This window comes from Psammomys obesus, unplaced genomic scaffold (assembly GCF_907164565.1).
Source record: "Psammomys obesus unplaced genomic scaffold, mPsaObe1.curated_primary_1811, whole genome shotgun sequence".
Classification (NCBI taxonomy): domain Eukaryota; kingdom Metazoa; phylum Chordata; class Mammalia; order Rodentia; family Muridae; genus Psammomys; species Psammomys obesus.
The window spans coordinates 22,648,093-22,674,627 of record NW_026596064.1 but is presented as its reverse complement, the minus strand read 5'-3'; the positions used below and the strand labels follow the sequence as shown (position 1 = coordinate 22,674,627).

The 26,535-nt window shown below is 41.5% G+C and overlaps 1 protein-coding gene across 2 annotated transcripts in view; it reads right to left on the bottom strand.

Annotated features, from left to right (window-relative positions):
• Positions 1–26,535, bottom strand: part of Cfap44 (cilia and flagella associated protein 44) — a 75,121-nt gene that overhangs the window by 27,982 nt on the left and 20,604 nt on the right. For both annotated transcript variants that reach the window (XM_055625049.1, XM_055625050.1), the window contains 16 exons: positions 25,560–25,724; positions 23,453–23,608; positions 23,096–23,143; positions 22,555–22,654; positions 21,839–21,933; positions 20,604–20,813; positions 19,787–19,897; positions 19,522–19,680; positions 18,265–18,519; positions 13,340–13,485; positions 11,306–11,579; positions 9,996–10,051; positions 9,671–9,833; positions 8,023–8,153; positions 5,100–5,293; positions 2,026–2,200 (listed from right to left, as the gene is read on the bottom strand). In XM_055625049.1, coding sequence (XP_055481024.1) covers positions 2,026–2,200; positions 5,100–5,293; positions 8,023–8,153; positions 9,671–9,833; positions 9,996–10,051; positions 11,306–11,579; positions 13,340–13,485; positions 18,265–18,519; positions 19,522–19,680; positions 19,787–19,897; positions 20,604–20,813; positions 21,839–21,933; positions 22,555–22,654; positions 23,096–23,143; positions 23,453–23,608; positions 25,560–25,724 — 2,438 coding nt within the window. The remainder of the gene's footprint in view (positions 1–2,025; positions 2,201–5,099; positions 5,294–8,022; positions 8,154–9,670; positions 9,834–9,995; positions 10,052–11,305; positions 11,580–13,339; positions 13,486–18,264; positions 18,520–19,521; positions 19,681–19,786; positions 19,898–20,603; positions 20,814–21,838; positions 21,934–22,554; positions 22,655–23,095; positions 23,144–23,452; positions 23,609–25,559; positions 25,725–26,535) is intronic.

The window sequence follows — 26,535 nt, the reverse complement described above, 5'->3', positions numbered from 1 at the left end:
CATAGTGAAACAAAGTCATAAGGACAAATGAATGAATGCAAAGGCTAGGAACGAAAGAGGATTTACTCAACTTAATAAAAAAAATTGCACTTAGAATCATGAAAAGATGGAGCAATGCTCCCTAATATTAGCAATGAACAAGTACGCCTATTCTCATTATATATAGCCAACATAATATAACATGCCCCAGACAATAAAATAAACAAAAATAAGAGAGAGAGCAAAAGGTTTAGTAAGGCAGAGTCAATCCTCATCGCAGACTGATGTCAGCAAGATGGAACAGAAAGCTCAGTAATACTGCGTGAATACACTGATATGGGAGGAATTTGGCTTCTCTCTGGGAGAAACCCTTCAGATCCTCAAAGGCTCCTGCACTTCGGGCAGAAGTGAAACTGGTGACAGCAGAGAAGAAAGTGACTGAAGGTGACACCTCACCAGAGTCAGCCCCCAGGCCCATGACTGAGATCCCAGCCTCCAACCCTTTCCAAAGTGGAAAAGGCGTTAGTCTGCTTTGCCAAGGAGGTTCCACAGAGCACTCCTGTGGCAAACTGCACAGCCAGAGCTGCCAGAGAAGAGTGACGACGACAACTCAGGCTGTGGAATAGGACATTTTTTTTTTCCTTTGCCTACCACATACTCAACAGGTGAAAAAAAAAAAAATCCAGCTCCCAGGATCTCCTTGTGGGGGGAGGGGGGGGGAAGTGAGCTGTGTTCTCCAGAGCCTCCTAAAGAATTGGTAAATCTCTTGGCAGCCTTGGGTCTCAGAACAGGAAAGGAGGAGGGAGAGAGGGAGGGAGTGAGGGATGAAGGGAGGGAAAAAGGGAAGAAGGGAGATAGGGAGAGAGAGAGAGAGAAAGAGGGTGGAAGAGAGAGAGAGACCCCATCAAGAGCAACTCAGGGAGTTCCTCAATACCACCTATTGTGGTAGAAATGCCAAATGGAGTCATTCAAATTAGAATGAAAGAATAAAAGAAATACAATGTCACAAAAAAAAGTATGAAATGGACTTGTGATGGTAAATAGATACGGAATATACATACTGCTGTTACTTTACAGTAGGGGATAAGTAATTTTAAAATTCTAGTATAAAAGCTAAAAGGTGTCTCAAAAATAGCAATAACTTAAAAATGTTAAAGATACATACTATATGAATAGATTTAAGTGGTGACAATAACAATATAAAATATGAGGAGAATTTAAGAGTAAAATTTTGGGGAGGCTAAAGAGATAGTTACGATTGCCTGCTGAGCAATCATTAAGTAGAAGAATTCATATCCCAGCACTCACGTGACCTGGCAGGTGTCCCACAAATGCCTGTGACTCCAGCTCCAAGGGATCCAACACATTCTTCTAACCTCCACGAGCACACAGGCATGTGCACTAAAAACATACAAGCACATACAGGCACAGACATACACACCTAAATGATACTCTAGAGCTTTCCTATGCAGTTAAACTTAACCTGTTAGGATATTAAAAGAGATTTAATAAGCCAGTTTGAAAATGGGCAAGAACTTGAAGAGACTCCTCTCCTAAGTAGACACACAAATGTCCAATGAGCATGTTTAAAAAAGACAAGTGGAGAAATGGGAGTTCTTGTGCATGGTTAGCTTAATGAAAAAGTGGTAGCACTATTATAGCACACGGACAAAAACTCCCTCAAGAAATGAAAACTAAAACCATCATATGTCCTGCCAGTCTTACATCTGGGTATTTATTCAAATGATTGATATCATATTCTCTATAATATTGTGACAGAAAAAAAAATTCTTAACCCTTAAAAGACATTCTGACTATATTATCCAAGTAGACTTTTTGAAGCAGACACCAGAGAACATAGAAATGCTAACGAGAGACATGACCACTTTGGAGTGATGTTGGCTGGCCCTTCCTGTATCTCCATCCTGTCTGTAGTTTTTACTTCTTTCTGTAAGTAACGGCCATGTCAACAAATACAAAATTTACGACGTGATGTTTGTGGGTCACATATCAGAGGTGTAAGAGTAAAAGCTAAACGTGACTCACAGTTCTTCCCACTCCTTTCTGCGCTGCAGAATCTTAAGCTGGGCCCGGTCAGCTTGCTGTACGATTTTCTTTATTTTCTCGATTTGATTTTCTACCATGATTTCACTTAGGGTTCTAGGTCGAGTTTTCTTCCCTTTTTCTACTATTGATTCTTCTCGTGTGCTAACACTTGCACCTGCACAAAGAATCACTTTTTCAGTAATTTTGAGACAGAAAAATTACTCTCAAGTATTGTTTTCAACCTACACACACACACACACACACACACACACACACACACACAAAAAGATGAAGAGAATATACAGAAGCAATGACCGAGAATTCAACCCCCTAAGCACAGACACTTGCTTTGATCAGGGTCACATACTGATAAACCAATAGTAAATTAAAAATGGCTGACCTGAAAAATGTATTTATGACATCTAACCCATGGACTACCAGAACTTAACCATGCTCAGAATACTGACATTAGCCTATACAACACTCAAAGCCTATTTTTTACTGTGTTGTGAATCTTATTATTTTTTCTGTTTCTATTTTTAAAATTTATTAATTTCATTAATTACAGTTTATTCACTTTGTATCCCAACTGTACTCCTTCCCAATTTCACCCTCCCTCCCTCTTTTCCACCCATGCACCTCCTCAAGTCCACTGATAGGAGAGGTCCTCCTCCTCTTCCAGCTGACCCTAGTCTATCAGGTCTCATCAGGAGTGGCTGCATTGTCTTCCTCTGTGGCCTGGTAAGGATGCTCCTCCCTCAGGGGGAGGTGATCAAAGAGCAGGCCAATCAGTTCATGTCAGAGACAGTCCCTGTTCCCATTACTAGGGAACCCACTTGGACTGAGCTGCCATGGGCTACATCTGTGCAGGGGTTCTAGGTTATCTCCATGCATGGTCCTTGTTTGGAGTATCAGTCTCAGAAAAGATCCCTGTGCCCAGATTTTTTGGTTCTGTTGCTCTCTTTGTGGAGCTCCTGTCCCCTCCAGGTCTTTCTATCTCTGCCTTCTTTCATAAGATTCCCTGCACTCTGCCCAAAGTTTGGCTATGAGTCTCAGCATCTGCTTTGATACCCTGATGGGTAGAGTCTTTCAGAGGCCCTCTGTGGTAGGCTCCTGTCCTGTCCCCTGTTTTCTTCCTCATCCAATGTCCATCGCATTTGCCTTTCTGAATGAAGATTGAGCATCTTACCCAGGGTCCTCCTTCTTGATTAGCTTCTTTAGGTGTACAGATTTTAGTATGATTATCCTATATTATATGTCTAATATCTACTTATAGTGAGTATATACCATCTGTGTCTTTCTGCTTCTGGGATACCTCACTCAGGATGATGATCTCTAGTTCCCACCATTTGCATGCAAATTTCATGATTTCCTTTTAAGTTGCTGAGCAGTATTCCATTGTGTAAATGTACCACAATTTCAGTACCAATTCCTCAACTAAGGGACATCTGGGTTGTTTCCAGGTTCTGGCTATTACAAATAAAGCTGCTACGAACATCGTTGAGCAAATGTCCTGGTTGTATACTTGAGCATCTTTTGGATATATGCTTAAGAGAGGTATAGCTGGATCTTGAGGTAGCACTATTCCTAATTGTCTGAGAAAGTGCCAGGTTGATTTCCAGAGTGGTTGTACAAGTTTACATTCCCACCAGCAGTGGAGGAGGGTTCCCCTTTCTCCACATCCTCTGAAGCATGTGTCGTCACCTGAGTTTTTTATCTTAGCCATTCTGATGGGTGTAAGGTGAAATCTCAGGGTTGTTTTGATTTGCATTTCCCTGATCATTAAGGATGTTGAACATTTCTTTAAGTGTTTCTCTGCCATTTGATATTCCTCTATTGAGAAGTCTCTGTTTAGCACTGTGCCCCATTTTTTAATTGGATTACTTGGTTTGCTTCTTTTCAGCTTCTTTAGTTCTTTATATATGCTGGATATTAGCCCTCTGTCAGATATAGGGTTGGTGAAGATCCTTTCCCAATCTGTAGGCTGGCTTTTTGTTCTGATGACAGTGCCCTTTGCTTTACAGAAGCTTTTCAGTTTCATGAGGTCCCATTTATTGATTGTTGCTCTTAGAGCCTGTGCTGTTGGTGTTCTGTTCAGCAAGTTGTCTCCTGTGCCAAAAGGCTCTGCCCTGCAGGGTATCAGAGCAGATGCTGAGACTCATAGCCAAACTTTGGGCAGAGTGCAGGGAATCTTATGAAAGAAGGGGGAGATAGTAAAACCTGGAGAAGAGAGGAGCTCCACAAAGAGAGTAATAGAACCCAAAAATCTGGGCACAGAGATCTTTTCTGAGACTGATACTCCAATCAAGGACCATTCATGGAGGTAACCTAGAATCCCTACACAGATGTAGCCCAAGGCAGCTCAGTGTCCAAGTGGGTTCCCTAGTAATGGGAATAGGGACTGTCTCTGAAATGAACTGATTGGCCTGCTCTTTGATCACCTCCCCCTGATGGAGGAGCATCTTTACCAGGCCACAGAGGAAGACAATGCAGCCACTCCTGATGAGACCTGATAGACTAGGATCAGAAGGAAGAAGAGGAGGACCTCTCTTATCAGTGGACTTGGAGAGGGGCACAAGTGGGGAAGAGGGAGGGAGGGTGGGATGGGGAAGGGAGGAAGGAGGTAGCTACAGGGGGGATACAAATTGAATAAACTCTAATTAATAAAAATTTAAAAAAGAAATTACACTGTTTGCAAAAAAAAAAAAAACAAAACAACACAAAAAATACAATGGATGCAAATGGAGGTAATCATGATAAGTGAATTAAGTCAGTCTTAGACAGATAAACATCACATTTTTTTCTCCCAGAACATATCTTGCTTTGGCACACCCCAGCTAGCCTTCTGCAGGTACTACACATTTGGTGGAGGGCTTCTGCATCCATTCTTAGCCATGCCACAGAACCTTGACTTGCAAGATTACCTATTCCAAGGGGGAAGATCATGAAAGGGCAAAGACAGCTTGAGCTCCAGCCGCCAAAGCAGGGTCAAAGTCCTTTTCTAAGAAGAGTCAAGTCCATTAGGAGATCTTTACTCATACGGACTTAAAGCCTTCTACCGTCTAGATGCTCACCTTGCTCTTTTTGGCTCTCCTTCCTCAATCCTTCCTTTTCAAACCTCTCTACTTTGCTTGCTCTTCTCTCTGACTGACTTTGACGTTTGATCTTGGAATATTTAGAGGGTTTCACCAGCCTATAGGAGGCTATCTGGTGGTCACTCTGAATGGCATAAACTATAACAATGTCATTTTCCAGTGGATCACGAAACCTGAAAAAAATAGAATACGTATTTGCTACAGTTACAATTTTGAATATTTTGCAATGAGCACATATTATGCCAATCTGTTTACACACTGTTCAAAATTTAACTATACCTCTGCCATCAGGATGCTATAAAAGTTGGGCTGGACTTCCTTAAAGATGAAACTACTAAACATTCAATTATTAATCAATACAACATCTGATTTTGTTAATGTGTGCCAAATAATATTTCATAGGTAGGCTCCAGCTTGATAAAACAGATCATAAAAACAGATCATAAAAAAAACAAATCATAACAAACTCTGAATATGTAATCTACTTCCCTATGCATTCTAGAATATAAGTTATATAAATTGTATAGGAATTAATTGAGCAGGAATATCTGTCCTAGTATGGGATTCTTAAGCTAAAAAGCAAAAATTTAATTTATTTACCAAAAGCTTAAGAAATTTTGCTTCACTGAGTTATTTAAAGCACACTTTATTTTCTATGTTTTGTGTGCGTGTGTGCAGGCTTATACACATCTGCTAATTAGATCTGTTTGTATGTAGCACTATGAAGTAAACAAGCTTGGGAAGCTGAATAAGGGTAATTCTCAAAGGCCTATCTATAGAATGGCTGAATTTTGAGGCTGGAGAGATGACTTTGTGGCTAAAAATACTTGAAGCTCTTGCAGAGAACTGGAGTTGAATTTTTAGCACCCACATTAGACAGTTCACAAACTCTCATAACTTTCAGCTCCCTGAAATCTAGTGCCCTCTTCTGGTCTACACACACACACACACACACACACACACACACACACAAAATGAATCTATAATAAGAAGAAAGACAGTTACATGAACATTATGGATAATCTTAGACACAGATGAAAGAAGCTAGATGCAAAAAAAAAAATTTATACTTAGCAGTGCATTATATGGCATTCACAGGTAAAGCTGATCTATAGCAACAAAGATTCCATTCCAAAAGATATTAAAGGAATCATGAGAGCCTGGAGTGATACAGATGCTCTTAATGAGACTTAATAAGTCTCATCTTAATGAGACTCAATGTGCCAATGCATGTTTAAGAAGGTATGCAGCCATTCAATGGAGATGCCTGCACTTCACTGTCTATAAATCAAACCTCAATAAAAACCAAAAAGCTGGGTTTTTTTCCCCTAGAGAGGATTTTTAACTTGTATTGATTCTTTGTGAGTTTCACATCATACACCCCAATCCCGCTCATCTCCCTGTCCCATCGGCCCTCCACCCTGCAACTTTTTGCCAATAGAATTTAAAAAATAATAATATAAAATAAATAAACAAAACAAAACTTAAATAAATCTCATTGTGGAAGCTGTAGTGTGTCACAGTGTGTCCCACACTAGAGCCTTTGTCCCCACCTCTTTACTTGCAAATGCTCTTCGCTGTGAGTCATTGGTCTGGTTTGAGACCTCTGGCTTCTGCTACACTAGCAATACTGGATCCTCACAGGGACTCCTCTCAGATCTCCTGCTGTTGCCCTGTGTCATGGAGGTCCTGCAAGCTTTAGCTCTGCAACACTGGACCCTCCACGCCCTCCTGAGGTTCAGAGAGGAGGTAGGTGTTGGGGTGTGCCGACTCAAAGCCCCGGATCTGGGCCTGGGTGGCAGCTGAGTTGGTCAGCCCGCCAGCTCTCCGGCATCACACAACCAGGGTGAGCTCTCCAGAACTGTCCTAGCCAGCTCACCCAGGGTTGCAGCCCGGCGAGGGACAGAGACATCTCTCGTGCTCTTCCTGCCCTCCGGATGGCTTACTCGCCCCTACACGGCCACAGGCAGCTTTCTTGTGCTGCCCAGTTGAGGTGCAGGGCCCGCTCTCTGCCCTCCTGAGTGCTGCAGCCAGGGAGCGCTGGAGCCACCTTTGCAGAATGCCGCAGCCAGTGAGGGGCAGGGACAGCTATGCACAGCCCTTGGGCATCAACAGGGTCCCAGATCGCAGCTCAGGCCAGGGACATCTGCATGGCCTTTGGTGGTAGTATGAGCCACACACAGACCCCTGCTGTACACGGCCACAGGTCCAGACACGGACCTCTGTGGCAGCACAGGTTGGTTCTTCGTCAGAGTCTCAGGTGGCAAGGAAGGCTACTCACATCATGCTATTCCCCTCTACCCTCGCCTCTCCAGTCCCATCTGTCTTCATGATACTAAAACCGTCCAGCTCCTCCTCCTCCTCTCTCATCTGTCCACCACATACTTACACATCACAGCTGGTGGGCCTCTGGGTGTCTTCCCCCGCCCACGTTGTGTGGCCTGGCAGTGGGCGGGTACCCTCCGCTTGCCCACACTGTCAAAAAAGCTGTTTCTTGTGGGAAGTTGGACTGACATGTGAAGGTGATTAGACAGGAGCGTCCTATTTTTACTATAAGTCTTCTAACCAGGTTTGATTTTTTAAAAAAATTTTTAAAACATGTATGCCTTCATATCCATGTTTTAATTTGGCATAAAACAAATAGTTGGTCAAAATCCAAACCAAATAGGCATTATGTAAATTGAAAAAAATATATTTGCTACCCAAATCGTCAACATATAAACAGAAGGCGTGAGCTGCCAGCACAGGAAGACCCGGCAACCGCAGGAGGGTTGCATGAGGTGCTGACTGGCTCCCTGGGTACGTCACAAGATGGCTCATCTGGCCACCTCATGAGCATCGCAACATACAGCTCTACTCAAAAGTGAGCTTCCAGATATCTTATTGGACAGGAAAGACGCACCTGGACTGCAGCTTCTTCAGGCCCAGTTCATATTTCTGTTTTTCCCAAGCTAATTCATTTTCCACCTTCATCATTTTGAAAATTGTGTGCTTATTGATGTCAGCGTGAATTTTGGCATCGATATTGAAATCCTGCAGGTAAGTAGATGTGTTTATCAAAAAAGTTCTTACTTTGTTTTGAAATACGTGTTGTGTGTGTGTGTGTGTGTGTGTGTGTGTGTGTGTGTGTGTGTGTGAACATGTACCTATGTGTACATCTGGAAGCCAGGTGTCAGACCACACAAGCCATCTACTTTATCTCTTGAGACAGTGCCTCACTGGAACCTGGAGCTTGTCAGTGAGGCTAGGCTGACTAGCCAGCAAGGCCCAGGGACCTGTCTGTCTCTGCCTCTCCAGTGCTGGCATTATAAGCATGCGTCACCATGCTTGTTTTTTGGGGTGTTTCTTTGTTTGTTTTTGTTTTTTGAGAGTATTGGGGATTGAACTCAAGGTCTCCTACTGACTAAGCCATCTCCTTAGCTCCTCAATTAGACTCTTAACAATAGGTCTGTTTAGGAAATAGTTAAAAATGAAATGAAGGGCCAGAGAGATGGCCTCATGGTTAAGAGCACTTGCTGCTCCTTCAGAGAACCTAGGTTTGGTTCCCAACACCTACATTTTGACTCACAACCATCTATAATTCCAGTTCCAGGGGACTGAAACCCTCTTCTGACCTCCATGGACACTAGGCAGGCACATGACACACATAAATACATATGGGCAAACACTCATATACATAAAATAAAACTTTTGAAGAATGAGAAAAATATAGCCCAGTCATTAACAGGTATGTTGAGTTTTGCAGTAAAGTCACAAAATAAATGAATATAAAATTGACTTAAATACTTTGGTGATTGTCCCCATGGCTACAGCTAAGTTGTTATCTTTTAGAAGCTTTGTGACTCAGCCCATGAAATGACAGAGATTCAAATTATACATGGGCCTGGCCAACAGATGAGCCAGACTTCAACCTATGTTTTTTATTTTATTACTAAATACAGAAAAAGTACCTCACGATGGTAGTCAAGTCCAGATAACAACTTTGGGTTGCGTAGGCTCACTGGCCTCCATCCTAGCTGTGCCAAGTTTTATAGCCATTGAGGTTATGCAAATACACTGACTGGCCAGGTAAAAGAAGACTTACCGAGGATGTCCTAGTTTGTTTACCTATTGCTTTACAAATACCACAACCGAAAGCAAAACCTGAGGGAGGAACATGATTGTTTAGCCTGCACTTCCAGGTTCTAGGTCGTTAGTCAGGGCAAGAACTCAAGCAGCAAGAAAAGCAAGAACCACAAAGGAATGTTGTTTACCACTGGCTCTCTACCTTACACTCGGCCCTACGATAGCCTAAGACCAGCTGCTTAGGGATGGTATCGCCTACCCACATAGAACTACAATCTACATCAAGCCCATGCCCCCACAGGTGTGCTACAGGCCTGTCTGGTCTGGGAAATCTGAAACTCCCTCAGATGACTCTAGGCTCTGTCAGGTTGACAGCGGAAGCTAACCAGGACACATGATTTTTTTCCACAGTCATTGCTGTTGGCAAATAGTTGTCCCAGTTCAGAAATAATATGTTAAAATAAAAATCATTCATTTAGACTCACTGTCCGTTTGAACTGCATATGCACTGGCAATTCTTTGTTCATTGTCAACAGGTTCCAAAACTCATTCCTTAAAGCTCTGATGTGTTCTCTCTTCTTAGCTTTTATTTCTTCTACTTCCTTCATTAATTTGTCATGTTCTCTTTTCCTCCTGGCATTCTCAATACTGAAAGCAGAAATGTAAACTGATGGTCATCTCAGGTACAGAAATGAGAGAAAACCAGTATTCAGTAACTGGAATTCATTTGGTTTGGTTAGCTTCTGCAAAAGTGTCAGTTTGTTTGGTAAAAGTTCAGGCCTAATCAACGGCTATCATAATTTTTCATACCTGTAGGCTTTGGGATCTTCAATGTCATCTGGACTGAACTCTAACTCAATCCCAAGCTGAAAGAAGAAGAAAAAACATCAGCTCACAGCAACTGTGGTTACCTATGCAAAACCTGCATAACACCAAAATAGTCAAAATTCCATCATGGAATTTTGGAGAAGAGGCTCCCATGGCCTCACCCTTAGCAGAGCAGCTGCTAGCAATTTCTGGCTGCCAAGAGAGGAAGCATGACCTTTCTTTGTTGATTTGGTTGATGGTAGATTGCCCATGCCCCAGTGGATGGCCCCACAACCCTGTGGTTATGGGCAGCACTATTAATAATAGTTTATTACTATTGTTAAAAGTTTATTAATAATAATTTTAGAAAAGATATGATGTTGGAAGAAAAACTGGGCAGGAGGCAATGGAGGCATTTCAGGGAGGTAGTGGATATGATGAAAATACATTATATAAGTGTATGAAGTTTTCATAAACTTAATTGTTCAAAAAAGAAATTCTGGAATGATACATTCTAGGTCTGTGGGTAAATTGGGAGTAAAATAGCCTTCTCAGGAAGTAAAGTCTGATTGCAAATCATAGCTCATTACTGACTGGATTAAAATGATTTATAGACTTGCTACCGGCTTTCTAGAACCAAAGACAAAATCTTTAGGAGGAATAGAAACATGCCAAGAATCAAGGTAACCCAAGTTTTTCACATAAAATATCTAAGGCTCAATAAAAAATAAGTATGTGTGCTGGGAAGGACAAGATTTGGTTGAAAAACAGTTTAGAAGAAATGACAGACCAATGAAACAGGATGACAAGCGATAATCCATAGGAAAGTTTTAAAATTATACATCAGAACAACTCTGATTGCTATGTTAAAGAAAGCTGGAGGCACTTTAGAAAACTTCAGAAGTCTATTGGCATATATTAACAAGTAAATAATGGCAAAACAAAATACAGACCAGAAAAATATTGTCCATTTTGAAGAAGAAAAAAAGAAATTTTGGCTAAGAGAGTGATTGATAAAGAAATCCTGATGCAATCTTTTTAAATGTGGGGAGCTAAATAACTTTAATAATAATGAGAATTTGATAGCATTAATATTTTTGATACAGAAGCTCCAGAAAGTCAAAATTATAACACCATAGGAAGACTAGATTATAAGGTATAGGATATTAAGATATTAAGGACTATTATCAATAAGATTACATTATAAAGTTAATATGAATAACTTATTCTCAATATTTAAAGACTTTAACGTTACATCATCACTTTATTTTAAAACAAAGTCTGTTATTATAACTAGCTAATTGCTTACCTACCCGGGGAGTTGGCACTTTGGCTTTGAACCTTTTCTTAACCAAAAGTCCAGCATTGATGTTGAAAACAAAGATATTGCTATCTGCCCCAACAGTCACCAAGAACTTGTCATCAAAACTAGAAGCGATGCTTTTAATGCATCCATAATTATTGTCATGTACATTGAAATGCCAGTAATCCTTCAAGCTGGCCAGTGAGGAATCATCACCCTCACTTAGGACATACATTCGAATGGCTCCATTTCTCGTTCCACAGAACATCATAGTTTTCTTACTACTATGAGATAAAAAAAAGTAAAATATTAGTCTCATAATCTGCGAAACAATGTGGTTTTTTTTTTCCTTTTTGTGAATGAGTGAACTTCTGAGTGAATGTGCATTCCAACACGGGTATGGCCTGTTGAGAACTACAAGGAAAATTCACCCATGAACCCCACCTGATGCCCCCCTCACTGCATGAGTACCTGTCCTTCTGCCCGTTCTGTATTCCCTCACCATCTCGCTAAGGTTCTAAGACCCAAGCTGGGTGGGACACGGCACAGTTAGTTAGTTAGTTAGTTAGTTAGTTAGTTAGTTAGTTAGTTAGTTAGTTAGTTAGTTAGTTAGTTAGTGAAGGTCAGAGGACAACTAGCGGAAGTTGGTTTTCTCTTTCCGAGTGTGGGTCTGAGGAACTCTGGTCATCAAGTTCGGCCATAGATACCTTTACCTACTGATCAACCTCACCAGCCAAATAATGTCTAATTTTAAATAACAATGGTGTTAAGAACTAAGTTGTATATTAGCAAAATGCATATGCTCAAGTCTTAGACCCAATGCTCCAGAGTGTAAGTAACTATACTGCAAGTTAAGAACTTTTAAAGAGGGAAGTAAGCTAAAATGAGGTGGTAAGGATAAATCCTGACCCAGTCTGTCCGGTGTCCTTATAAAAGAAGACAAGTAAGCCACAGAGAGACAGAGAAAAGGCCTAGTGAGGACACAACAACAAGGCAGGTATGAGAAAGCCACACGAGAAACCGCATTTGTCAACACCTTGAACTTGGAACTCTAGTCTCCTGATCCTGCTGTTTAAGCCACACACTGTGGGATGTTTTTGTCACAATAGCTCTAGAAAACTAATACAGAAAGATAGGGAGAAAGAGGTGATTTGAAAATTAGAGCTGGTCTCCAGGCCTCAGAAAAACGACTGGCATTTGCGCTCAGTTCCCAATTGTTAAATAGATATCAGTTTGATTGATCAGAAAATCTCTGTGAGCCTGGTCCTTTCTAGCTTAGTATGAAGTCACGTCTTTGTATGTGGAGTTAGATCTATGTGCTAAACAGAAACTTTGGTACAACACAGGATACTAAACCTGCAGGGTTTAACTATAATTTCAAGGCTAGGCTTCGCTTTAATTTTAATTTGCTCATTTAATTACTTTAGCCAGATACTGTGTGTGTTTCCCTGCACTTGAATAGGTCTTCAAAAAGGAACGATTCTAGTTATGATAGTTACTGTTGTCAACTTGAAAGGGTCTAGTATCTCTGGGGAGTGCCCTGGCAGGACTGCCTCACCAGGCCACAGGGGAAGAGGACGCCCTCAGTCCTGATGTAACTTGATGTGCTGGGATGGGTTGTGTGTGGGGGGAGACACAACTCTTCTGAGGAGTAGGGGAGGGGGGATAAAGGGAAGAAGGAGGGAGGGTGGAACTGGGAGGAGAAGAGGGAGGAGGCTACTTTAATGGATAAGGGGAAAACCCAGCTTAATTGGAGGTATGACCATTTCCAGAGCAGGGGATTCTAGAGGGAACAAATGACGAAAGTCGGTGAACGCTAGTCTTCGTTGATGGCTCTGTCCTTTTGACCTACAGACATAACGCGATCCTGCTGCCTTGGTATCCCAATCATGATGGACAGTGCCTTCAATACGAGCTAAGATAAACCCTTTCCCTCTTGAGATGCTTTTGTCAGGGTGTTTTGTTACGGCAATGGGAAACAGAGCAACGCATCCAGGGTAAATGAAAGCACAGACACTGAAGTTCCTTCTAAAGTTCTCTTCACCTGAAACAGATGGTTTGGACAGGGTTGTCATCTGTATTCTCAAGGCGGCGGAAATCAAATGCTTCATCTTTCTGTTTTTGGAAGTCACTGCCACTGACATATGGGGGAAACTGACAGTGATATAGAAACCCAGAATCATAGTGGCCCTGGAAGATAAAAAGTACAAAAGATGATTTGTGAACATAACACACATTTGATTCCTTGAGGGGTTTTAGGTCATTTCAAATTTAAGACACAAAGTAATACTTTAAAGCATCCTCTGCTATATGATGGTTAAAGGTAGATGTTATTTCTAGAAAGCATCTTTGTTGCTCATTAATATGCAGTTATATAATTATAATAGTGATTAGTTTCTACTTAGAAGTCAGCACAAGAGAGAGTTCACCTCTAGGTATTAAATGAATTGTATTTTGTGACTTGAAGTGATATTCTGTATAGACAGTATTTAAAAACAAAAGACTTTGTAGATCATTGTTTTCACAATTGCTTTCAGTCTGGGGTAACTTTAAACACTATTAATTTTCCAGGAAAGGCAATTCAGAGGGGGAAAGTATGTCACTACCCAGTGAGAAGACTCTGAACAATTTGTAACAGCCACGTTGTTCCAACTTGTTTTATTTCTCTATATGGATGGGACTCTTAATAAAGGAAGTGAATTAAATGCCTGGACATTTACACATGAAACAAATGAGTGAATAACAAAGGCAAAGTAACAAAATGATCAGCCTAAAAATCAGAATATTAAGTTTTTACTCTGGGCAATGGCACACTGCATTGTTCAAGCTAAACGTGCCTGCTAAGGATAAGGGGGAAAATAAACCACATACGCACACACATCCCTTGTTGAGCATTGGGATCCGCCCAAGCAACAAGACATAGAAGACAGTGAAAATCAGGAGTAAGCCTGGCATGTAGTACTGTTTTTCTTCCTGAAGCAGATAAAATGGGAGTGAGAGGCAAAGAAGCTGAATAAATCTATCTGCAGTTTCTTGAACTCATTGCAAGGCCAACTCTTCCCAGTCCAAAGAAAAGGAAGGGGCCTTATCAATATATTTTCCAGTGGATTCTATTGAAATCGGAGAGTACCATTGCTATAGAAATGATAGGGTTGGTGGATGCGTGCATGCGTGTATGTGTGTGTGTGTGTGTGTGTGTGTGTGTGTGTGTGACAGGAAACTGCTGTTATTTTGCTACATGGTGAATTTGTCAAACTGCTTTCTACATATTTGTTTATACCCAGAGACTTAAATGACTTTTCTATTTTGCTCTTTTTGCAATGGGAAGTGGTTAGTCAACGTACTTAAATAATTACACGTGTTCAGCTGTGGACAAGCCATCTATATCACCCCCCCCCACACACACACACACACACCTCACCCAAGGCTCAAGAAACATTGAGGAAGGGGGACCACAAAGAGCATAAGAACTGGCAGATAGGAAGAGGAGCTGTGAGTGCTGACTCCTGAACATGGCATGACTGTTTCTCAAATCAGCGACTGTGGACAGTCAAAATTCCATCATGGGTGGAGGAGGAGGGGCCCCCATGGCCTCACCCTTGGCAGAGCAGCTACTGGCAATTTCTGACTGCCAATGGAGGGAGGGTGACCCTTCTTTTACCATTTGGTTGATGGTAGGTTGCCCATGCCCCACTGGATGTCCCCACAACCTTATGGATATGGGCAGCACTATTAATAATAGATTATTGTTGTTATTATTATTAGTTTATTATTAATAATAATAATAATTTTAGAAAGGCTATGATATTTGAAGGGAATCTGGGTAGAAGGCAATGGGAATGATTCAGGGATGAAGTGGTGAATAGATTTGATCAAAATACATTATATAAATATATAAAACTTGAAGAATAAACTTAAATTTAAAAAAAATGTGAGTAAACTGGAATTAAAACCTGATTTCAAATCATATCTCATTACTGATTGGAGTAAAGTGATTTAGGCTTGCTGCCTGCTTTCTAGAAGCAAAGAGAAATCTTGAGGAGGCAATAGAAACATGCCAAGGATCAAGGTATCTCTCAAGTTTGTCACATAAAATGTCTAGGGCTTAGTAAAAAAATAAGTATGTGTGCTGGGAAGGACAAGATTTGATTAAAAAAAATCAGAACAAAAGACAGACCAATGAAACAGAATGACAAGCATATCAATAGGTAAGTTTATAAAATATCCATCAGAACAACTCTAAAGGCACTGGAAAACTATAGAAGTCTATCAAAGTATAGTAAGAAGTAAACTCACAGTCAAACATTGGGCGAAGCATAGGGAATCTTGTGGAAACGTGGGGGAAAGGCTGGAAAGGCCTGGAGGTAACAGGAGCTCCACAAGAACACCAACAGAGCCAACCAACCAGGACCCAGAAGGGCTTGCGGAGACTGAGGCACCAATGAAGGACCATGCATAGACTGGACGGAGGTCCCCTACACCGATGTAGCTGAGGGCTAGCTAGGGCATCATGTGGGTCCCCTAGTAAAGGGAGTGGGTGCTGTCTCCAACATGGACTCTGTTGCCTGCATTTTGATCACTTCCCCCTGGTGGAGCTGCCTCACCAAACCACAGGGAAAGAGGATTCGCTCTGTCCTGATTCAACTTGATGAGCTGGGGTTGGTTGGGGGGGCTCCCCTTTTTCTGATGAATAGGGAGGCGGTGGAAGGGGAGAATGGGTGGGACTGGGAGGAGAGGAGGGAGGGGGCTGCGATCGGGATATAAAGGAAATACATAAATAAACAAACAAATAAATAAATAAAATTTAAAAAATAAGTAAATAATGGAAAATTTTGAAATATGTAAAATTGAGCATAGCATGAAAGAAATTAAACTCTTAGGGCCTGGAGATATGACTTAACAGTTAAGGAAGCTTGTTACTCTTCCAAAGGACTAAAATTTGGTTCACAGCACCCATGCTGAGTGGTTCAAAACCATATAACTCCCAGCTCCAGGAGATCTGAAGCCCCTTTCCGGCCACCTCAGGCAACTTCACACATTCACATATAAGGTGTGTATTGAGAGAGAGAGAAAGAGAGATTCTGGAAGCTAAGAGGAGGTAGGGATGCAGTTTGGTGATAGAGTGTATGCCTAGCATGCATGAGGCCCTGGGTTCAAGCTCCAGTACCACAAAATATCAACAATGGTTATGATGATGTTTTGGAAGCCAAGAGAAGAAACCAAAGTATTCTTAAGGAGGAGAAAGGGTCAACAGGTCAGATGCACAGAGAAGTGACCACGAAACCTGGCAATGTAGAATCATTGGAGATATGAAGATATGGAAATAAAACCAAAGATCAACTAAGGTTGAATATCAATTAAGTGGTGAAAAGGAGCTGATGGCTCCATTTATTCAGGTTTTCCTGTAAAGCAACAGTATGTGTGTATGTGGGGGTGGGGGAATGGGGGAGGGGAGTGTCAAAAATTACAAGAACCTCGTGTGCTGATGGAAAGAATTGAAAAGACAGGAACTGATAGTACACACTAAGTAATCTGTTTCAGGAGCAAAATTATGGAGAACATGATGGAATAGGAGCAGACCTAAGAGGCCTTCTGGAAAACACTGTCCTGGGCAGGTTGCTAAGCAACATCTATCAATTATAACAATAGGCAAAAAAGAGCAGAGATAGGTCTCTGGAGGGTGCTATTGTTAAGAAAAGATTGGGAAAGTCCTTCTGACTCCCTTTATTTTCTCTGTGAAACAGGGAGTGTCGGGAGAGAGAGGAAAATGTTTGTGGGTAGAAGAAGAAATTGAAACAATAATTTGTAAAGTAAATACTACTGGGCAGTAGAATTGACCAACAGTGGGACTCCTGATTTAAGGACTGGAGTCATGACTTCAAAATGAGGCAGCTTTTCTAGAGTAGGCATATGGCTGGATCAAGCAAGGTGAGAAAGACCTCTGTGTTCTGCTTTACCTCATGGTGGAGCTGAATGCCTCAGAACTCCTAATGGCTAATGGCTATGGAGACCATATCCTAGTTCCGCTTTGTATTGCTTAACTGACATTCCCAAGGTCAGTTAAGCAATACAACCACTTGGTTTCAAGACACTGGGACCAACTATGAATTAGTAATAATCTTTCCATATAGTTTCAAGCCAGTTTCTTGGGGGAAGGGTAAGGTGTGTGTGTGTGTGTGTGTGTGCATGTGTGTGTGTTTGTGTTTTTGGAAGCGAAAACTGTAACATCTATAATAAAGGAAATCTTGCTTTACAATATACTGAGAAAATGCTTCACAGTAAGACTATATGGTATATAAGCAGATAACATAGAACCCTTACACACTTTGTGACACTTTCTTGTATCAGTCTTTGTGACATCCATTTGCCCTCGTTCCTTATTTGCTTAGGCCCAATTTTGGTTGGTGGAGAACGAGGTCATCTGAAAGCATACAGAGTCCTAGCCTCCAATATGCCGCCCAGCATGGACATAAGCAGATTGTCACTATATGCAAAAGCTGTTCTTTTCAAATTAAAAAGAAAAAAAGAAAGAAAGAAAGAAAGAAAGAAAGAAAGAAAGAAAGAAAGAAAGAAAGAAAGGAAGGAAGGAAGGAAGGAAGGAAGGAAGGAAGGAAGGAAGGAAGAAAGAAAGAAAGAAAGAAAGAAAGAAAGAAAGAAAGAAAGAAAGAAAGAAAGAAAGAAAGAAAAGAAACAGATTCAGGTGGCTTCGCCCCTCGACTATCTACTCTTCATTTTTCCCACCTTTGGTCTTCCTGGACAGGTGAGTTTGGTATTAAGGGATGACAGATAACAAAAGGCAGACCTATTTAAAATGTTTAAAACCTAACATATTAAAACTCATAGCCACATCAATAGTTACATATAAAATTCTCAACATAGGCATAAGAACAAATTTGGTGGAAAAAAAAAAAAGTGACCATAAACTGGGCTGGATAGGGGCTGAGGGAAAGTCTTGGAATTAGTACTCACCAACGACACCCAGAACTTCCCTGGCCCTGAGTAAAACCCACAAAGGACAGGAGAGGGCCTTGCTGGAATGAAGATCTCAGGTAGTGGGGCCTCTTCCTCCTCCTCCTCTTCCTCCTCCTCTTCCGGTAATTCCTCTTCCAATACTTCACCTTCTTCAGCGGCTTCCCTCTCTAACGCTAGCCTCATCCTCCTCGCTGCTTTTTCTTTCTCCTTCAACTCCTTTTGTCTTTCTCTCCTTTTAATTTCTAGTAATCTCTTTTTTAAAAAAAAAAAAAAAAGATAATAAGCAGACAATTAAGATGTGTTATTTTATGTTCAAACATGACAAAAATTGTAGAAGGAAGACGCATTCTAGAAACTCTCAGGGCTCGAATACAACAAACACCTTTTACACATAATTACCCTCTGGGGATATACTTTTATCATTAAAATTAAAATCTTTGTGATGAACATCGTATCTGCTTAATCTCCTTGATACCAATCTCACTGCAATCATTTTGCAATGCTCTCCTATAAGAGAAGTAGAGTGATGTTTTTTTTGTTTTGTTTTGTTCCTCAGAGTCTGTTCCTGTCAAACCAGAAACCCTGTGGACTGAAATAGGAAACGAGGAAGCTTGTTTCCTGCTCCTGCAACCCTGGGATGAAGGCACTCAGTATCACGAGCTGGCAAATGTAGGGTCCGGCAGCACTGCTAGCCCTACCTCCTATTTAACCCTGAGAACTAGGTTCCTAATTTATACGATCTTTTCACCCCAGTCCTCTTTTTCACAAGAGATCCCAGTGATTCGAACTGACATGGCTTGGCTGGCATCTGAAGAGACCTTTGCTCTGGTCCCGTCGCCTCTGCTTACAGACGGCATGCTGCCACTTCACCAGCCCTTCCTCACTTCTGAGAAAGCCGAGACGGTGTTCTCCCGGCATTGCTGCGTCTATCTTCCGCTCACTCTCTCAAATCTCTTCCCGTCTTCTGAGTACTAACTGTCACTTCCAGGTAGCCACTTTTCACCCCCCATCCTGCTGTCAGCAACATCGCTCCTCTCCACACCCCGAAGTGCTTTTCTTTGCTCTGTGATTCTTTTACTTCTCTGTCCACATCTGCCTCCTACTACAGTTGGTCTCCTTCTTACCAGTGCATAAGCTCCTTCGGGCCAGAATCTGTTTTTATTTCATTTGTATTCTCCCAGAATCTCATATAGGATGTTGCTTATCCAAATGAAAGAAAAGAAAAGGAGATAATGTCTCAAGAATATCTCATACCAGAATCTTAGATTTGACACTTGTGAAATGGAAACATCTGAGAAGTGCATCCTGAATTTCATAGGAGACGACATCATGGTCATCTATGTTCTCAATGGTTGGGCATGGAGATTCAAGAATATACCCATTCTCACAGATAATCAGTATGGTGCTTTCAGGCTAAAAAAAGAAATGTCATGCATATCAGTTACACGTAGGCAAATTTTTACAAGTTCAAAAAAAAAAACAAGCCAGGGAAAGATATAATAATCACTTAATGACTCACGTGACTGGCCGGAGACCACATCAATTGGCGAACAGGCCCGGGAGTGTTAAGGTAACCAATCGGCTTGTAATCCTTTTCCACATTGAAAAAGAAGACAGTCTTATCTTTACTCTAGAAAAAAAAAGGACATGCCCACTCAAAACATATACTATGACAACAAGCTCACAGGGCACAAAGATTTAGTATCATGTAGTCTGTCTAATTTACACTTAGAGACACAATGATCAGGTATTCCAGATTCATCTAATTATTTTCAAATGTTTGATTGTGTTCAAGTTCACAGTTATAGAAATGTGATTACCATATATGTGTATGTGTGTTTATGTATACACATATATATAATGAATTTCTAAAATAATTCCACAGTGCGTCTGTTCACCTCTTACTCCCTGTAGAATATTTAATATTTATGTTAAATAGTTAATAAAGGAAATAATGAAGTTATTTCCTTCGTCTGAGGCAGGCTTTTGCTTTGGTTTGCATTTAGGGAGTACCAAGGATCAAGGCAGAGCCTGCAACACAGCAGGCAAGAGCTCTCCCACTGAACTTCATAAACCTCGCCTATGGCAGCCCTCCTTAAGAGCAAACCTAGGTTATAAATCAGTGACGGTAAGTAATTCATGCAGCCTGAGTCCCAACTGAAGTTTTCTACTCATTTAGAAGAAGCATTAAAATTTAATGTATGAGACAGTTCTTGAATACTATAGATAGACCGCACTGAAAAAAATAAGAACACAAAATGTTAAATAAAGCACAATGGGGTACGTGCACTTAAGGGAAAGCTAGGCATGGAAATGAGAGGGATTATTGCACTTACCCCGGTGGCTAGGATCTCCCCCTCACGTTCATAAGCTAAAGCCGTGACCTCAGCAGTATGGGGTTTGAAGACATATTTCAGTTGTAATTCAGCATCTAAGACTTTCTTCCGTCCTGCAAAAATTGTAAGTCCTTTCGGATCATAAAGTTCAAGAATCCGGACGACACCGTCTTCAAATCCTATGATGATCTGGGATGCAGAAAAGCTTACCTTGGGAAACAATCAAATGCACAGGACCCAACTTTAGTTCAGAAATCAGCAGCACACACGAAAACAACTCTGCGTCTTGTTTCCACTCGGGTTAACTTAGCATTACCCGCCCCTTCTCAAGTCTGGGTTCCAGGTTATGTCAACGTCCTTCAGTTCCAGGTCACTTCTCTGCTATGACCACAAGCAGGGTACTCTACGGAAATTCGAGCTTCTGATTAGCCTCACTAGCAGTGCGCCTGCCCCCCTCGGAAGAAGCCCCTGTCACCAGCAGTTCAGACAGACTGCCCCCTGTTAGCACGTAGATGAGTATAAAATATGAACTCACATAAGGAAGGCTAGTCACTTATAACATGGAGCAAAGAAAGCTGACCTGGCTTGAGGGATCCACTACAGCGAAAATGGTTGGAGCTGAGATCTGAAGGGTGGTGTTTGGTCAAGAACTAGACAGGTACCAGAGCCCTTGAGACAGAATAGAGCCTGGGAAAAGGTCCAGTGTTAGGAGAAAGCAAAACTCAAGGCAAATTCAGCCTGAGGAGAGCAGACTGGAGTGAAGAAGAAATGTTACCATAAGAACTGAAGGCAGAGGCGGGCAGACATGGGGACATCTTACACGACGCATTGCAGGCAGCCTTCACGCAAACAATGGCGAGCCAGACCTACCTGGGCACACCTGAACGGTTTTCTCAGTGATTTCATCCCCTCACTCCTCAAACAGTCTCATGGTGTTTTGAAAAGCACGGTTGCACGGTCAAAAGATACCTCAAGTTACTTGCACAGTTACTTCTCTAGACAGAGCTATGACTATGCCCAGCTGGCTTATAAATAGATTTTCATTAAGCAAAACAAACCCAGAAAAGTAATATCAGAAGATGATTTCTTCAACGTTCTCAGTAAATCAAACAAACTTGAAATATTTACACTTCTAAAATTCTGAGCCAGAAAACAATTACATCTCTACAAGATATCACAGATACAGTATATTTTCCAGTGTTTCTGGTGGAAGCTGATGAAAACAACGGACTTACCGATTGGGGAACCCAAGCAAGGGCAGTACCGCCTTGTTTGAATTTCATCTGAATCAAAAGAGTTTTACTAGCAAAATCATAGATGCGAAGAGAGCCTATAGAAGAAGAAGGAAAAAAAACAGTTTTAAAAGAAACAAATTATAATCACAGTATTTATTTTTAAAAAATCTCTGTTCTCTTTTTATAGTAAATATTACAGAATCGACTGATAGCCTAACAGCGTTTTAAGTTTGTTTTATTTTTTTTTCTTTTTGATTATCTTTAAATTAACACACAAGATAACAGATCATCATGGCCAGGTATATTTCTCCTAAGAGTTCCCACTTACAAGACTAGAGAGATGACTCAGTGCAGTGATGTGCCTGCTGTACAAATATGAGAACGTAAGCTTGGGATTGCCAGCATGCATGAGAAAGCCAGGCAAGGTGGAATATGCCTGAAACACCGGAGCTGGGGAGGCAAAGACAGGAGAATCCCTGGAGCTTCTTGGCTGGCTCGTTTAAACAGTTCGTGAACTCAGGGTTTAGTGAGAGACCCTTTCTCAAAAAAATAAGTTGAAAAGCAATAGAGGAAAATGCCTGATGTTGGCTTCTGGTTAACACACACACACACACACACACACACACACACACACAAGAACATATGTATATGTATACATGAATATGCATGTCACAGGCACACACATGTATGGCTGAAAGAGGGTAGTTCATACTTACAGTCCAAGGCAGTTGTGGCCATGATATAAGTGAGAGGAGAAATAGCCAAGGCCTCAATGGGTCCAGAATGGAAAGAGAAGAGGCATTCCGGATCCTGGGTCTGAGAACAGACAAAGATCACACAAGATTTCAAAGACAGAGTTACATAAAATTAAAGCCAACTTTAAAGAAATATAAATAGAATCCTGAAACCCCTGCGCAAAGAGAGAAAGTATGATAAATTAAAAAAGAGCGATGGACTTGGGAATCAAGAAAAGCAGATGGAGTCGTGGCTCAGAAGTTAATGACTGAGTTTACAGATTCCAGCAAATGCTATTTCCCAGGTCTTCCCGGCTGCTCAGCAGAGCAGCTGCAAGGATGGCATGAGTAATATAAACGAAGACTGTGTGTTTAGGAAATGTCCAGTGTATAATGACATAGTCCTTTCTTTTTTTAAACGAAAACAATGATCTAATGTGGAGAAAGATGCAGCTTATAGAGAGTATTGAAGAATGTTTTGTGATACCACTTAGGAGAAAATGAGGAAAACCGGCACACTTACAATATTTGAGAAACTAAGGTCGAGCTTCCATATGGCTCCACTGGCATCCTAAAAAATTAAATAGCTAATAAGAGTTTATGGTTTTTAATGTTTGCCAAATTAAAATCATTCTTCCTGTGATTCAGTGAAAATAACGACCAACAATAACATCTAGCACTTACATGTTATAAAGTGTAACTGAAATATATTAAAAATACCATTCCATATTTAACACTATAAACATATAATAAGCAAAGTAAGTTATCCCATAATGCTCTGTTACATGGAACATTCTAGTCCAAACAATCAATTTTGTTTCTATTTTAATTTTAGGTCCTGGTGCAGTTAAAAAGCCAAAACAAAAGAACGTTAACGTACCTGAGCCAGCCAATAGTTATTTCCAATTTCACTCATCTTTATCAGTGAGAAGAGGTTGACATTCTTGTCCACTTGAAGTTCATTAATAGGCTCTATCTCCAACAATCCACTCTCATCTACAATGTCAGCAGTATCTATTGTCTCGAAGTCCCATATCTTACAAAATCAATAAGAGAGTGTTTTATAACCCAGCAACAATGCCCCCACTGGGCACCAGAGGCTAAACAAAAGGTGGCAGGCACAAGTTACTTCATTTGGAGATGTAGGCCAGTGAGGTCCCATAGACACCCCCCCCCCAAACATTACAGGCTATTGCCATTGCTCTTGTTGACCCTCCGGAATTTGACTGTGACCCTCTGTTGCTGAAGATATCACACGCTTGAGTCATTTAACATGGCAAAATCTAATTCCTGGGAGCCTCATCTCTAACTGGCCAGACAGTGCTATACATGCTTCTAGAAGAGAAAAGTAATGATCAGTCGTATCCAGCTATGGATCACGAGTACAATCACAGTGAGGGGCCTGGAGAGACAGATTTATTGGTGCAGCAGTGGCGCAAACATCATGGCGGTAACCAGCCTCTTTCAAATGGGATTTAAGTCCCTCTCCATAAAAGGAGACCCATCATTACAATGACATCATTATCTGGCTGATATCTCTGAGCAGACTGGTTATAGGCTCTAAGAGAGAATGAACTCCTGTGATTCAGCTAAATAGACACAGTAATAAACTGACTTTCAATGGCTTATTTTTATACCCATAGATCAGTGCTTCTCTCAACCCTCACCTGAGAAGCTTCCATTTGCTTCCTATTGTGATTGACACCATGACCTACAACTGGCCAAGGTACAGAGAGTAAGAAACTGTACAACTATCAGCCCTAAAGGGAATATATTATACCTATACCCTCCTCCTTCCTCAAAAGGTTCGGGGAACTGTTATGGAAGATGAGGCAGAAAGGCAGCAAGAACCTGGGTGGTGGATGACTGTAAGGAAGCTTTCTCTTCTGGACAGAAATAGAGCTGCATATACGAACTCACAGCAGCTGTGATATATACAAAACACATAGAAAACTCCTGAAAGTCAGAGCCAGACAAAATCTCAGCATAGAGGGGGCAATGTATACACAATTCCATCCCATGCCATAGAGTCATTGGCAGTTGTTAGCATCTGGGAGAGAGAGATAGTTTTCTCTAAAAGTAAAGCCTCTGGTAAGTTCATCACTCTCCAGAGGAAGCCCATCCGTTCAAAAATATAAAGACAGCACAAATTAGTCTTGAGGAATTTAAGAGCTAGAAGGCCTCCAGAAAGCCGTGTACCAAGAGGACTACAAGGCAAATCACAAGACTACAGTTTTTTAGGAAGGGTAGTGCTCACGGGAGGTGCCATCCATGGCATTCTCACCACCAGCTCGGTGACATGCAGTTTTAAGTGTGTGGGTTTTGTTTTTTTTTTAAGATTTATTTCTTTTATTTGTATACAGTGTTCTGCCTGCATGTGCACCTGAATGCCAGAAGAGGGTACCAGATCTCATGATAAATAGTTGTGAGCCCACAACAATTCTCACACATGTGGTTGTGGGAATTGAACTCAGGACCTCTGGAAGAGCAAGCAGTGCTCTTAACCTCTGAGCCACCTCTCCAGCCCCGACATGCAGTTTTAATCCCAGCCCTGGTGGAGCAGAGCAGGCAGATCTCTGGGAGTTCAAGGCCAACCTGGGCTGCATAGTGAGTTACAGGTTAGTAAGGGCTACATAGTAAGACCCTGTTTCAAAAAAAAAAAAAAAATTCAGAATTTTCATTCCTTAGAAAATGCATGCCTATAGTGGGCATTTTGAAAGGATGCATGCCCACGGCTTATCGTCTGCTAACATGGGCTTTCATTTTCCGAAGCTGCTATGTCAACACTTGAAGCACAAGAACAAGAGATCCCTTCAGAACGTTTCCATTAGTTCTGAGAACAGTGCAATATTTAGCACGTGAGAAGCATTATTTAAAATGAGCTGGTCTTGGAAATAAGTGACCACTGACCCCGTTCAGAAAGCAGCCTGTAAGACAAAACTACCTAGGTGAGATCTGCAGGGTTAGGCAGAGCGCTGTTGCCTTACCCTGATACAGCCATCTGACCCGGCAGTGATAACTTCCCCCTCATCCAGCATTATCTGGTTGATGGGACCTTGGTGACAGGGCTTCATGCCAATTCGACAGAGCTCCACCTTGATGAGGCTGCCGTCCCAAAGCAGCAGGTTGCCCCACTCTGACCCGGAGAGTACCTGGCAGGTGTAGAGGAAGAAACGTGCATAGGCATTAAATACCTATGTTCGAATCTCAATTAGGTGGTTCTTTTTCTAGGCGGTGAAAATAGAAAGCTTGAGTAGGGAAGCAAAGAAAACAGCGAAAAGCTCGCCATCACAGACTCAACCTCTAATTATCTTTTGATGTTTCCTTCCTATTCTGACGTTAGTCTTCCTCTGCAGGCTAGCACGCAGTGACTAGGTCGTCTGTTAGTGGTGATCTCTCCGTGAATGCTCATTGCAGATTTCTTTATACATCTCTCAAGGGTGGGATTCAGGAGTGGAATGACTCCTGAATCAAAACTGGGCATTTAAAAATCTTTCACAGACAAGGTCCTCTTTCTACACGTAGCCCTGTCTGGTGAGTTGCAGGGCCACTACTGAGTTGAGCAGATTATAGCTCAGTTTCAAACGAGGAAGGTATTTGGGATGGCTCCAAATTGATGCTTAATTCAACAGCTTCCACAGGGCATGCCATCAGACACGGGTCCTCAGAATAATTAATGAGTGTTCTGATAAGTAATATTTATGGTGTGTGGACTCTGTGTCAAACAGTGCCTGACTCCTAAACTTACATGGGCCCTTCATGCCCAAAGCCACACATATGAGGGACACTTGTCACAACACCAGATGCGGTTGTGCATGTGGGTGCTTTGTTTTCCCCAGCCACAGCTTTGTCCTCATTTTCACGGAGGCATAACTGAACCAGTGATAACTCTGACCACTATCTCCCTGATTTACACACACACACACACACACACACACACACACACACACACACACACACACA